This window comes from Tinamus guttatus, unplaced genomic scaffold, assembly GCF_059628265.1.
Source record: "Tinamus guttatus ecotype Peru unplaced genomic scaffold, ASM5962826v1 Tinamus_guttatus_pri_ptg000368l, whole genome shotgun sequence".
Taxonomy (NCBI): domain Eukaryota; kingdom Metazoa; phylum Chordata; class Aves; order Tinamiformes; family Tinamidae; genus Tinamus; species Tinamus guttatus.
The window spans coordinates 153952-169373 of record NW_028288902.1 but is presented as its reverse complement, the minus strand read 5'-3'; the positions used below and the strand labels follow the sequence as shown (position 1 = coordinate 169373).

Below are 15422 nucleotides of genomic sequence, written 5' to 3'. Positions count from 1 at the left end.
CTTTTTCTTTATTTGGAAACACTTGGGATAGCTTTCTAGGAAGCAAGCTGAATTCTCCAGAGTGTACTCATTATAATGAACTGCCTGCAATCTGTTAGATGCTATGACAGCCTGTTTGTCAGGTTAATAAAAATGGTAGATGGTAATAGAAAAAAAAGAAAATTAGGAGACGACTTGCAATATAATTAGTAATGAATTGACTCTGGCTCCGATCTTTGTGTTTGGTGACAGATCCGTGCTTTATCCAGATAGCATACAAATAGTCTTTATAGTTATATTTTAAAAAGAGGTGAGATAAGGATATGTACTGTTACCCATGAAAATACTTACTGAGCTGTACTGCAGAGATCTGTCTAAGCAACTATAAATCTTGTTTGAACTTTCTTTTGCAGACATTGAGAATACCTCTTAGTTTGAAATATTCTTGTCCTTCTGAAAGCACATGGAAACTGGCAGTGTCTTCTCTTCTCAAAGTTCTTTCTATTGGACTCCCAGTTGCAAGGCAGCATGCATCTTCAGGAAAATTTGACAGTATGTGGCCAGAGCTAGCCAATACTTTTGAAGATTTTTTATTCACTAAAAGGTAAGAATACTCTTAAGAAATCTGGCAAACATTCTTAAGCAATTTGCCTTAACTAAGGCCTTAGTAGTCTTAGTTGGAGGATATTTGATTTCTGGCAGTGATTTGAATGAATGAATGAGTGAAAAGGGGTCGCAGCTTTCAAAAGGAATAGCTCAACTGAGCTCTGAGTACAGGGCACAGCTTTCTAATCAGGCCATGGAATTCTGTACACACTCCCAAGAATGTTTCCTGTGAATGGCTGAATACTTGAATTTATAGTTAGACACATGGCTATATAGATACATACATAATCTCTCAAAAACTGATAGCTGTGCGTGCAGGTATGTTGAGAAAGTCCAAAGAAAACAATTGCAATGATCAGTCTAGCCTGTGAGTCCATTCAGCCTAAAGAATATATCTTCAGGAAGACATGGTAGGTCTATAACACATGGTAAAAAGTTATGCTAGAGCAATATTCCCTTGAGGACGAGCAAAAAGTGGATTTCAGTACAGCACAGACTGTTTGGGGTAGACATTACGAAAAAAAAATATTTTTCAACACAGGGGTGGGGAGGAGGGCATGGAAAGGAAGGTTGGGTATTACAGAAGATGCTTAGGACAGATGTGGAGTTTCTGTTCTAAGTTCTTATGAACACCTGTGGATTAAAACCTTTCAAGAGTAGTTTAATTGGGCCTCAAGGGAGGATGTGGAGTATGAAAAATTAAATTCTCACACACCCTGATTTCTGCTGTGTGCATGAATGTTGATTTCAGTAACAAATTAATCTCTTTTTCATAACAAACAGTAGGGTGATTATGTACCTAAAGTAATAGGCTTTGTGTGTGGGTCTGTGTGTGTGCACTTATTAAACACACAGAAATTCAACAACCACAGCTGTATTTACCAACAGTGATAAAGTAGCGGCTTGCCCAAGAACACAACCAAAAATGAGACTTTATTTTAGAGATGCATCCATTTTTGTAAATGTTGCAATATCAGTACATTTGAAATTTACTTATAGGATAAGTCAGTGAAAAAAAAAACTTTTTTTCTTTGTGTATATATGAAAGATATTAGTAAGTAGGAGGAACTCTAAAGAGTTCATCAAGACTATGCAAATTACAATTTAGTCATCCACTTTTTTGTTTTGATGCTATTTAATTTAATATTTGTAGTAATTTTGGTTTTGGTTTTGGCTGCTATTACTTCCCTTCTGAGATGAGGAAATCAGCTAACAGCTTGCAATCAATAGTGTTGGGTTTACAGTGAAGATTTCTCAAATTACTGCAGTAATGTGTACTGAACTAATGTTCATTGAGATGTTACTTTGTGAATAGGTACTACTATTTGAAGTAAATAAATTATTCCTACATATCTGCAAAACAGATGAAACATCTGTTTGGTATGTTTTTAAATGGCCAAAGTTATTACTGCTGGAGTTTGGGGAAATAGGATTATCATAGTTCTTTAATGCATTTCAAGATAATTTGCTGTCATCTGCCTTTTTTGGCCAAAAATATCGTCTGTTTTCTTAGTTTACACTGAGTGCTTGATATATTTCTTGAAAGTTGTCCCCACCACAGAAATTCCATTTTAACATTGTTGCTTACTGAAAACAGTCTTTGTTGGTATTTATTTTTGGCAGTGTTTGCCAGCTCTCCTGCATGGGAGAATATTCTCTGTAGATAAAGGAAAGAGAGTGCTCCTGTGGCTGTTTATGATGCCCTGGCACTTGCCTGCATTCTCTAAAGGTCCAGGTCTTGACTAGGATATACCAGGGTATATCCTATAATTTTACATACAAGGTAAATGGGATAAATTTTGTCTTCCCACGTGTGTGTGCTCCTCTTATAGCTGGAGCCTGTGTGGCCTTGGAGCCTTTCGCAGGGGACCCGTCTGTGCCAGCCTGAGCCACGTGGCCTCGTAGGGGCCAGGGCAGGGGGCCCGCCTGCCTCGTGCCAGGATGGCTTCAACAGCAGCCATTTCTCCTTGTCCTCATCCTCCCCCTCATCCCCTCAACGCTCCTGCCGTTTGCATGGAAGGGACGTTCTAGGGATGGCTGTGGAAGTGCCTCACATTGAGGTAATTCTTTTCTGATCCCCTTCCGCGCTTCTCCACAAGGTGCCTTCTGTGCAGCTAGCCTTGACAAACAGGATAAATGTCCCTTTTGTTCTGGGAATTTCTGAATTACTGTGGCATGGACTTGGTTAAAGTTGCAGTACAATGTCTTGCATCTGTTTCAAAGTGAATCGAATTCAGAATTTTAAAAATTACTTTTTTTTTTTCTCTCTTGGTTATGGTTCTGGTAGAAATTACACAGTAAATATAGTGGTGTCTTGTTCAAGAATAATTTTGGAGAATTTTGAAAGCAAGAGCCAAAGTGTATCTGTTAAATCAAGGCATTAAATTCCAGGAAAAGGCATTGGGGAAATACTTGCTAAAGACTGTCTGTGTTGGTCCTTCTCTTCAGCCAGGTGTATTATTAGGCCTATTTCTATTAACAATGACTTGTGTGGGTGTTGTTGTTTTGTTTTGGAGTATGCACTAGATTTTTTGTTTGTATTGCCAAAATCCATTAGCTAAGGCACAGATGAGAAGCAATCCCTGTGGTCTAAGTCAGATTGACTCGGTTTTAGTTACTCTTGTTGTCTGTGGTGTTGACTGTCATTTACTGTGATTCACTTGTCTCTTGATGGCTTTCGAACCTGCAACGATGTCGTGTAGGAGGAGCTTTGGTTCAATGGGGTTTATTAGGTCAGATGCAGAAGTGCACAAGTCTGGTCACTCTGCTTAAGACCAGCATGGATTGAAAAGGCTCAGAGAATTTGGAAAACACAGTTTAGATACGTCCTAGGAGATGAAGACTTAGTTGAATTACTGCATGACCTGGATTTTTAGCACTATACAATATGTCTAGCTGTTTCTACTGCTTGTGATTAAGAACCGAATATAGTTAGAACTGAAAATTAACTCTTTCATTTTCCCATTATCCATTTTTTTTCCTGATTCTTCTTCAAGGGAACTGAAATGTTTGTCAAGAATCTTGCCTTTCCTCCTTTACTCCTGTACACCTTTTCATATTCCATACTTTCCACTATTTAAGTTTCTGTATGTTCCATGCTATTATCAGTCCAGGCTTTATTCAAAACTAGGTAGATATCTTCCTCTTTGATCTTCGAACCTTATTCTTTAGAGCTGACTTGGCACTGCTGGTGTAATTATAAATATGAATTGTCTACTCTGCAAAACTTAAATACCTTATTTCAGTCAGTCCTGTCAATGGTGGGGAGCACATTTAGCTAGTTTTTCCCTTGTGCATTAAAATATCCCAGTGTGAACTTGTTTTTCTATCTTTCAAGTCCCTAGCTGGCTGAGGAAGCAGAAATTTTCTTAGAATAGATACAACTATATTTTTCACTGATGCTTTCAATTTTTAGCCAGCGCTTTAAACACTTCTTTTTCATCCAATTCAGCTCATAATTCTTTTAATCATTATGGTCCAGCAATTGTGTGCGTGGAGATGGGCTAATTTCTCCGCCACTAGTGAAACTGAACTGAACCGGCAGTGCTTGGGCAAAAGGCCTCTGTGAATAACAGCCCTTGGAACCCTCTAGGCCTACAGCAGTGATCCTCACCGGCCTGTCCCTGCCCTGGGCTTTGCCCTGGAGTAGCTTTTCAAGCCAGGTTTTGTGCTGCGTGAGAGGAGATCAATGTCTGATGTCCGAAATCTGACATTGATGTTTAAAAGGTGCAAAGAACAGCAGAAATATGCTCTGTAGCTTTGTGCATCAAGAAAATTAAAATACAGCAAAAGGTTGATGTAAATAAAGTGAAATTTTACTGCCAGAGAATTAACAACTTCTGAGAAACAAGGTGCAGCTTTATTTTTTTCTTCCTAGCAAGCTATGTCTGAGGAGTCACAACGATCTTGATTTTTATTATAAACCATAGTGACATTTTAAAATTAATGCATTTCATGTAACTTCATTTACACAAAATTGTCTTGAGTAAAAGACTGGTTTGCTTATTATTTCATATCATGCTTCTTTCCCAGAGGGTTTTTTAGAAACATGTCAAGCCATTATATAAAATAAAATTCAACAAATGTGCATGTGTATAATTTATTAGAGCAGAAGTCTGTGCTCACATGAGGGAATTAAATCAATACTTTGCAGAGAGCTGCTCAAGAGCAGGGCTCTGCTGTGCACAGCAGGTCTCACGATGCATTTTCCTTGTTTTATAGCCTTTAAAACAAGATGCTTTGAAGCCTTCCCTGGCCAGTGCAGGCAGTGGTTAGAAGCAGTGGGCCCCCATGTGTTTCATATTGAAACCATACAAAAATCTCTTTACTTGGGAGGAACCTGCTACCTAACAGGAATTTTGCAGTCTGTAGCCTGTGTATCAGACGAAATGTGGATGACCAGATTAGTAAGTCATATAGGGCAGACCCAGTATGGATGATGGGACAGATAGGTCATAAAACTGCGTTAAAGTAACCCAGAGCTCCAAGCCCAGTGCACGGGAATTAGGAAATGTGAGAATGCATCCATGCCTGCCACCCCAGGAGTGACCTTTCTGTGTACTTAATGGGACAGTTTCTCTGGAAAAAGAAAAAAAAATGTTTAATTTAAGATGCATCATAACACATACAAATAATGCACAACAACAGTAAGCTGAAGTAGCACAAGCAATCATGAATCCAGTATTTCTATCCATTCCTTACAAATGGAATTCCCAAGCTGTTCCTTTGCTTGGAGATTTTATATGTAGTTGTTTTAAAAGGATAAACAGAAAATTGAAAGAAGGAAGAGAATTTACTGTTTAGAATTGTATTGACCTTTTATAGAACCTTGCCTCAGATCGTTGTTGTTAATATTACTAGTTATTATCTTAGCTCTGATGGAATATTATCTTCTACACAAACTAGTGTTTATGCAAGTCATGATGGAGAGGTAGCACCTGCAGTTTACCATGGGTTTCACAATCGTTTTTAAATTTCAAAGGAACATGAGCATGAGAACTCTGGTTTCTGCACTATGTCAGGCAAACAGAAACAGTCTAATGAGGTCAGATCAGGTAGATATGTAGACTCCCTGTATGTTGTTTATGTTGCTTCTGATAGACAGTGGATATCCAAGGAAGAGTGCAAAGCACCTCTGTAGTGGTGGCTTCCTCAGCTGCTCCTCCAAACTCCCAATTTGTGCTGCTTGGAAGCTTCCTGTGCCAAAGGCTGATACAGGACTCTGGTTCGTATTAGGACACTGATTCATAGTATTTTTTTTTATATATAATTTGGCCAACTGCATTTTGAATCTGTATATTTTATAATATAATCCCACGATGTGGGATCATAAACACGGAATCTTGGAGTTCAACTGTCTGTTGAGTATGTTGAGTAAAGCACCTTCCATATTCCCCTCCTCCGCCCGGAGCTCTCACTCAGCCCGCTACTCTCAGACTCTTGTTTGGAGGCAGAAGTGCTACGTGAAATACTGCGTCTTGATTAGCAACAGCAACGCTGTGCAGCCGAGGCAGATGTGCGGAGCGAAACCGCTCGTGGCGAGGAGCTTCGCGCACACAACGCTCCCTTTGAGCCCCGTTTCAGAGGAGCTCTAGCCTGGCTTCCTGTGGTGTGAATGTCTACTGGTTTGTTTTAATTGACAAGCAATCCAGTTCTGCACTCTGAGACCAGAGACAAGCTACGGTTTGGTAAAGGGAAGTGTCTGAAGGAGCCACCTCAAAAGCCACCATGTGATCCAAACTAAAACTCTCGAGCAGAAGCTGGGAAGTAGCTGATTGTTTTCAATACAGGAGGTCCCTCTCGATCCTCTTGGGATATCAGTTAACTTGGCAGACACATGATGGAGAAAAGGAAAAAATGGTTAATTTTCAGTTAGACTGGAGAGTTTGATCAACTTACCAGATGGTCTAGTAAGCAGAAGGAATGACTCAGTGGATGAGAGAGAACCTGGAAGCAAACAGTGTGTGACTGATAGTTGGCATAAAGTTTCCAATCAAAAAATGTAAGATTTCGAAAGTTACAATCAGGTAAGGTGAGATTTTGTAGAGCAGTGGTTAAATTTCATGGTTCAAGAACTGGGCATTTTATCTGTAAATAAATTTCTGTATGTAGTGGATAAATGACAAAAAATGTTGAAATTCTTCAAAATCATTGCTTGTAAAATGGGATTATTTCTTTTTAAAGTTAGTTAAGAATGACAACAAATGTATCATGTTGAGCTCTCAAAAAAGAGACAAAGTATTGTCTCATGAATGTGAAGTATTATATTGATGTAGAAGGAAAATGATATAAAGTTATGGTGTTTTTTTTAAATGTAAGTGCTGAACTACAAAAATTTTTCATAATCTTGGGAATATTATGAATTATGATAAACTCTGATCCCTTGGCATTACCTTCCTGCATTAAGCCTGGCAGGTATTGCAACTTCTGAATATATGACACAGGAGATTATTAATACAGGTATGAAAAGTAATGGTGTTGGTATTGCCAAGTCCTTAATCCAATCCATCAGTTTTAACTCTTAAACTAAATTTTTTTTCTTTCAAAACATTTTCTGCATCATTATTCGTAAAATATTTAATTCAAAACTGTTTGTCATTACCATAACAATAATGTGCAAACGACATATGTAATAACTGATCTTTAAATGCATTTTGCCCCCCATATTTTATTTCCTGATATACTTTGTGAATTTGAAAGTATAATATGATGTGTTTATTTTTAGTACACCACCTGATAATCTCTCAATTCAAGAATTTCAGAAGAATGAGAGTATTGATGTTGAGGTAAGGAGAATAAAGGAAAATATGTTATCCTGTCAAACATACAAGGTAGTGACATTAACAGAGTCTGTGTATTCTTGAAATTATTTTTGAAAATCATTAATTCAGTATTTCTGGCAACATTTTTTAAAAACAAGACTGATGACAAATTCATAAGCCCAGAATTTGCAAAAAGTAGGAAGCTGCTTGCTAAAAACTTTTTCTTGCTGTCTTGTTTGTGCTGTCTGCAGTTAGCAGGACTGTGAGGTCTGGTACACGAACAAGCAGAGAGTTAAAACCACTTCGCTCCTGACTGGAAACAGCCAGGCCAGGGATTTAAAGCACTTCAGTTAGCGTGTGTTGCCCCTACTGTTTGGATGATTACTTTTCATGCTCCTTGCAGACATCGTGTTATAGCCATGTGACGTGGGTCTTGGTGAGGATGCTGCACTGGATGGAGAGAGGGGCATGGAAGTCAGCTCTGAATGCCTTATTTTCTCTTTTTAAAGCTGAATTTAATTTGAGGAACATATGGCAAATGCTTAAGAAACTCAGACAGAACCCCCCTCAAAATAGTGGTTCAGCTTTAATTTGTTAAACAAAAATCCACAGTTTTGGGGGTTATTGCATTGGAAGATATTTTTGTGACTTCATTAGAAATGGATATTCAGATTTTTCTTGAACATTGAATCTTGTTTAATATGTCTGTCTTCTGTGTACTAGAATTATAAACTTTAATTTCCAACAAATCAGTATAAATATATTTATATTTTAGGTGGTGCAGCTTATAAGCACAGAGATACTGCCGTACGCTAATTTTATTCCTAAGGAATTTGTTGGTCAAATAATGACTATGCTCAATAAAGGCTCAATACATTCTCAGTCATCCTCGTTTACAGGTACGGTACCTGACTGACAAAAGATACTTAAAAGGGTTTTTAAATCTATTAGAAAGAAAATTACAACAGTAATTACTCTTATCAAAACTTGAAGGTTCATGACATGCATTCAGTTTAAATCACTGATTTTAAAACTTACGTTCCGTTTCATAGAGGTTGCAGAGCATTTCATATAGATTTTTTTTTCTTAATTATTTCTTTACTTCTCATGAGTACTGTGTTTGTTTTGTACTTGTATTTCTTTAGTCTTTCCTGGACTTCATGCATGATTTTTTTTCTTCATGCCAGTTGAAATAGCTCTGGTAATTTTAGACAATTATAAGACAGACATAAAATCCTCAGAAACTAATTTTATCTTAGCATAGCTACATGGTGTAACTAATGACATAACTGGGTTGCACATTAATAACTGTTACATATTTTATGTTCTATTTAGGGCACTTATTATGATTATTTTCCAGTCACCTTTTCTTAGAATGTATTGATAATATTTGTCAATGTTAATTTTTTAAAAAAATTTATAGGAGTGCTATTTTAATTGTATTTAAAAAAAAAAAAAAAGTTAATTGAGATGCAACATTTGGTATATTAGCATGCACATTGCAAAAATTAAATAAAACTTTTTGCTTTGACAGAAGCCGAAATAGATATTCGGATGAGAGAGGAGTTTTCCAAAGTGTGTTTTGAAACGCTGCTGCAGTTTTCATTCAGTAACAAAGTCACGACTCCTCAGGAAGGCTACATCTCTAGAATGGCCCTTTCTGTGCTCTTGAAGCGCTCGCAGGACGTGCTGCACCGCTACATCGAAGACGAGAGACTGAGCGGGAAGTGTCCCCTCCCACGGTATGTCCCGCAGCGGCGCGCAGGCAAGGGCAGCAGCCTCTGACCTGCAACGTGGAGTCTCCTCCAAAGGGTGATGAAGCATCCAGGAGCGCTCTTGGGAGTCACTGCTCAAGTAACTGTTGTTGAAACAAAAAAATGACCTACGTTTAGGTCAAATAGAGTAAATACTTTAAAATGTGAACTTAGTTATGTTTTAATTTCAACAGAAATGTTTTTGAACGTTTAAATCCACAAGACTGATGGAATTAATTATTTTCATTTTCCAGTTAATCGTGTACATCAGTATTTTTTAGACTGAGATTTGTATGCTGTTGCTTTTCTAATATTAAATTTAAAGCCATCCTAGCCAGTGACAGTTATGATGGTGGAAAATTTAAAGAACCAGTGATAACGACAGTTACATAATATCTGTTCAGTAGGCGTCATTGCAGCTTTTTAATGTAAGTTTCAAGTAAAATCTGTATTCTTGAGATTAAATTGTATAGTTGACTGTTTGCATTTTTCCTTTTATAGGCAACAAGTAACAGAAATCATATTTGTTTTGAAAGCTGTCAGTACTCTGATAGACTCACTTAAAAAAACTCAGCCTGAAAATGGTAAGTTGCATTTAAACAACATGATTCTAAGTAAAATAAAATTATATCTACTACAGCGATGTGTTCATTCTTTTCTGTAGAATTTTCACACAAATTGGAAAGGAAAGTGTAATTAGTAAGACTCAGTATTTTGTAATTCTGTGTATATGTACATGCCAGGTAGACTGGCCAGGGGAGAGCTTTTCCTGTTTATCTAACAGTATAAAATCCTAAAATGTGCTTAATAAAATAGAAGATTTTCATTTCTTATCTCTGTTATTAAAAAGAACTTGGTATCTTCTTAAAAAAAAAAGAAGTAGAATTTTTAAATATATATAGCTATATTTGCTAGTCCTGCCGGATCCTTTTTCCCCTTATGGTGTCCTTTTAGGTTGCTGTGGATCTCATGCCCACAGCTGCAGCCTGCAGTTAAAGGGGAGTACAAGTGAAATGAATGCCTGGGCTGTTCATACCCAAGTCTTGCCTTCCATCCCTTTCTGTTCTAGTACCTCCTGCCCCCACACCTGATATAATAATTTGTAGAAATAATAAAGGAAAAACAAATCTTAGGTCTTTCTTATGAATGAGCAAGAGTTTGGGTTAAACAGCATATATAACAAGTGTGAATCTCATTAACTACTTTTAATGAAACTGTGTGTGTTTTTTTTTTTTTTTTTTTTTCTTCTTCTTCTTCTTCTTCAAGATAATTTCTTTTTATTCAAGTTAACATAGTATTTTTTTTACTTGAAGCTCTGGAGTGACACAGACCTGAATATCTTTGATTGCTTTATTTTTTCTTATGAAACTTTGTGATATTTTATAGTAATTCATTGGCATTTTGATTAGTTTAAACATTATGTTGCCTTGTTCCAGTGATCTCAGAGAGAAGAAACTCTTGGAAAGCATTTTAATGCAGTGTTGTCGAGGCCTTTCACAATAAAAACATATTAAATATTTTTGATAAACCTTTAAAATATAATGTGCTTTTTTTTTTTCTTTTTGTCCCAAGAAAGCAAAATGTACATTTTTATTTGAAAGCAGAACTTAGGCTCTTTATCAGCCAGTCAAAACAATCTCGTTTGTTGACCTTTATTTATTTTTAAATGTATGGGAAGGAAGAGGTGGAGATGTTTGCACTGTCTTTGCCAGACCAGAAATGGCAGTGGTGCCACCAACACTTTCCGTGCCTCCCTCATGGAGAAGGAAAGATACCTTAGCTCACTGATGCCCAACTAGGTAGTTGATGGGTGAATTTGAACAGCTGAATTAAATGGAAGGTGACAACTTCATTTGTAATAAAGAAATTTGTCTCCTGTAACTGCATAGATGGTTCCCACCAGAAAATTTACAGTCAATAATGTTTTTTTTCTTTTAAAGACTCTACTGGATAAATATTCTTCTGTCCATATTAATAGGCTGTTCCTGTTTTCCCAAAGTTTCAGATATTCCAGCTGCTGCCAGATGTTTATTAGGCAGTGTCATTATGCTGCTTAATGCCGACTCTCTGTTAAGTTAGCTGCACTGGACTCTGAAACTCTAACAGAATAACATGCCCATCACTTCACTCCATCTCCCTATGTTTTCATTTATCAGTGAAGTTTGGGAGGCAGGGGGAAAGCCTTGTCCATCCCAAGCCAAACTGGCCTTTCCAGCAGAACGTGGCCAGGGGGCTTTCCTGAGAACGTAATGCCTCACTCACGGTGTGAGCGGGTAGGCAGGGTTATTTTTTGTCTGGAGACAGAAAACCTGAAGGCAGTGCCATGCCAGGGCACCCCAACTGCTTGGGGTGCCCTGAAGGCAATGAAAGCTCTTCCTGAGGGGGCCTTTTCCTTGGAGGGATAGAGTAGCCAATTCGGTTCAGCTGGACTGTTTCCAATTCCTGTTGGCATGAGAAATGCTTCTCCCATTCAGTATATGACAGTGATTGCCAAGGCCATTGCTTGCTTTCTCAAAGGGAGGTCTACTCGACACATTGGAGAATTAGTTTCCTGCTACTTCCTTTAGATTTTTGTAGTTTTTATTAAAAAAAAAAAAGTAGGAAATCAGCAAGTGAAATAATTTTATTCTTTACTTCTTTGCAGTTGATGCCAACACGTGGGCACAGGTGATCGCCTTGTACCCAACGTTAGTGGAGTGCATCACCTGCTCCTCGTCAGAGGTGTGCTCTGCCCTGAAAGAGGCACTGGTTCCCTTCAAGGACTTCATGCATCCACCAGCATCCAAGGTACAGAATGGAGAGTCTTGACCCCATAAAACTCTTTTTAAATTTTTGAAAGAAAAAAAGTATCCAAAAATGTTTGTTCCCAGATGATCTTTCTCTGAGGAAATCTCTTGTGGCTAGTATTTGGCAACCAGTGTTGACTGCCTTTTTAACTGCACTAACAAGAGCTCAGTAATTCATGACTACAAACTATATCTCAAAGGTTCCAGAGTGAGTAGCAGTGCAAACCTTTAACAAATTTAACTGAATAGTGGAATCATTTATAATCTAATGTACTTGCTACAGTATCTTGAAGTGGTGATTGAAAAGTGGGCTTATGTACAGCTTGTTGTGTATGTGTTAATGATGTTAATGATGTAATTAAAAATATTTCAATTCAGTCAGATTTATTAGGCTGGTGTTTTGCACCCTTTTTTGAAGTACGAATTGTACTAAAATTTTATGCAAGATGGTACTGTAACATTCCATATTATCTGTAACCAGCCTTTGTAAACAAAGGGAACTGATATACTTGTGTGTATAATAAATGGTACAGTTCTGTATAAAATAGTTGCATTTATTATTTAAATTCTTTTAAAAATACCAATAATGTTACATGCTTGAAAATGTATTTATTATAAGTTGTATGCTTGCATTTTTACTTAAAGTTTGCCTTCTAATTGCCAGATATGCTTATTCATATCTGATGGTGTTGTTAGTTTTTGCTAAATTGAATGTATCTTCTCTGTGGCCATTGGACATTTAAACATAGAGGTCCTATGACAAAAGATTGCAGCAAACAGAGATCAACTGATCTCAAACTTCAAAATAGCTGACCTGAAATAAGGTTGAATATGCAGAAGTCCACTGTAGCACTTGAACACTACCATACCTCACTTCATAAAATACGTATTTCGAGATGTTTGTTTTATTCAACTCTTGCCATCTTTGTAGCTGTAGCTTTGCTTTAAAAAAATACATTAAGTTTGTCTGCCTTTTTTTTGCCCATATTGACAGGTGTCACTGGCTTTGAATTATGACGGAAAGGTGATTTCAAATATCTGAAATACTTGTCTGTAATATTTTGTTCAATAAGTGCTTTGTTTTGTAATGTCTTTTCAACCAAACAAATTGTTCAAACATTTTAATTATAAACTATGTCTGATATAAAATCATGAGAAGTGTATTTTTGAAGATAGTTACTCATTTAGAGTGCACTAAAATTTGGCATTAAGTAAAGGTCTCCTGTTTCATTTTCACATAAGACACTATTGAACCAAAATACTTTTAACAGTATTCCTTTTAAAGTTTAAATTGTAGCTTAGCATGTTAAACTTTTATTTAATGAATTATGCTTTCAATATTCACGTACTTTCAAACCACGATATGAAGGCACAAATGCCTTTTTTTTTTTTTTTTTTTTTTTTTTTAAGACAGAGGTAGGTGCCTTTCTGTGGAGTCGATTTCAGAGGTTTTTAGGTTCTTGTTCCTTCAGATTGTTGGCAGATAGTAAAAGCAGTTATCGTGCATAGGAGGTGGTATTTTATCCATTGGCTGGAGCCTTTTTCTGGCTAAAGGGACATTCACTGGTATGTGTGACAGATATAAAAGTTGTAGGAGCCTCAAGTGCGAAGAGCTGGTTGGGTTAGAAGCACCGTGTGTGACTGTTGCTGTGCAAGCAGGGCTGCTAACAGCTTGCTCCCATTAGCCTCCCTGTTCTGCTCCCTTCCAAAGGTTCTCTACGTGAATACAAATACAACAAATAATGAAGGAGCTTTAAGAATTTGTGTGTTTCTCTGTGACCAAAGTTGCGTGGAACCTGGTCTTTAAGCGTGAGTAGTTTTTAAGAGAAACACACATTTCACTTTAAGGAAACAAGTATTTCCTGTGAATGGAGTTTCTGTCAGAACAGCTAATTTGGAGGAGCAGTCCCTGTGTTTTGCAGAATTGGGGCCCATCTACAGCTAAGAATCTTATCAGCTCTGGAGAAGTGAAAACCTGGCAAATGCTGTGCCAACCAGTGGAGATTAGACCACGCTCTGTAAGGTCATTTAAAAGAACAAAGAGTTTGGTGGGAGAAGGTCTGAATTTTGTTTATGCCATATTAACCAGAACTTCTGGAAAGGGGCATGCAGACCAAACTGTGGATGAGGTCATTTCTGTTCCACTGTTTTTCTTCAGTGGTAGCATGGATATATTCTATCTAATGGATCAGATCTTCAGTAAGCTCCTTCAGCTTTGTCTTTATTTTAAAAGGGCGTATCTAGCATATAAGTGTATATATATTTTTTTCTCTGAAACTTCAGAGTTTAGTATACTTAGCAGCATTAATCTTTTTAAGGCTGTGAAATAGAATATACCAATGAGTTAGCTTCACTTCTTCTCCTCTTAATGACCAAATGAATGATACGTGTGCTTTCTGAGGCAAGGTTGGGGTGTGCAAGGTGAGATTGACCATCTTTAAATCTTTCTGTAATGTTTCTGAATGTTTGAGAACTACAGAGTCACTTGGTTTACAGGGGAGGCTTTTCATTGACTAATTTTGTCTGTAAATAAGAATCATCCCTTTCCTGTGCCTTCTTGATCCTCACTCAAATATTAATTCTAACTTCAAGTAGTAGCGTTTTCTTTATTTATAGCTTTTACTAAATATTTTTGATGCCAACAGCTTTTTTTGGATTTGCAAAATGCCCCATTTTTACAAGATTTACCTTGCTTGAAATAGATGTATGTGTCCTTGAAGAAAGGAAGGACATTGACTATCCTGTAAGTCCATGTCCTCGTTGTTCTCGAGTGAGGCTGCTTAGGCCTGTAAGATGCATGGGCACCTTTAGACTTGGGGCATGTACTGTGTCACTGAAATCCCATAGAAAGGGGAACAGTTGACTGTATAAAAATATGTATTTTGGAAATTAGAAGATAAATATAAATTACTGAGTGTGGCCACTTCCCTGTTATGTTTTATTTTTCTTCCCTCCCTTACAAAAAAACACCTTGGTTTAGGAGTGTGAAGTGAAAATTTGGGAAGCGTACAGATTACCAGGACAGTCTTTCCAACATACCAGATTATTTGGGAAAACTTGTCTCAAACGCTGTCTCAATCTAAGTAAGGGGTGTCTTGATTTTAGCTGTAGGAAAAAGGCGATGTGTTTAGGTTTAGGGAAGCTTCCTAGGAAGAGCTTTATTCTGAAAGGTAACACGCAGCAATGAGGTGTCTGTCGTCAGCGATCCGTGTCGAGCAGGGTGTTGCTCCGTGCACAGGCGCCTCCTTCCTCCTGTTTCTCGGTGAGTTGTGGCGGCTCCGGACGAGGAGCAGACGTGGCCGGGGCCGCTCGTCTGCGGGCGCGTGTGTCTGCGCCACCTCGCTGGCCGTCAGCACGGTTCTTCAGGTGGGCTCTTCCCCCAACAGATGGTTGAGCTAATTCTTCCTGCAAAGTGGCAAACCATGTCATAGGTGACCTTGAACTCCTACAGCAAGATATTTTTGGTGAGGTTACTGCCTTTTTTTTTTTTTTTTTCCTTCAACGTATCTCTACATGTGGTGGACACAAGCCCTAGT

At 37.7% G+C, this 15422-nt stretch overlaps 1 protein-coding gene across 2 annotated transcripts in view; it reads left to right on the top strand.

Annotated features, from left to right (window-relative positions):
- Positions 1–13038, top strand: part of MON2 (MON2 regulator of endosome-to-Golgi trafficking) — a 63663-nt gene extending 50625 nt beyond the window's left edge. For both annotated transcript variants that reach the window (XM_088530374.1, XM_088530373.1), the window contains 6 exons: positions 393–583; positions 7310–7370; positions 8122–8245; positions 8881–9088; positions 9602–9684; positions 11745–13038. In XM_088530374.1, the coding sequence (XP_088386500.1) occupies positions 393–583; positions 7310–7370; positions 8122–8245; positions 8881–9088; positions 9602–9684; positions 11745–11908 (831 nt within the window). In that variant the 3' untranslated portion in view covers positions 11909–13038. The remainder of the gene's footprint in view (positions 1–392; positions 584–7309; positions 7371–8121; positions 8246–8880; positions 9089–9601; positions 9685–11744) is intronic.
- The last annotated feature ends 2384 nt before the right edge of the window (positions 13039–15422 follow it).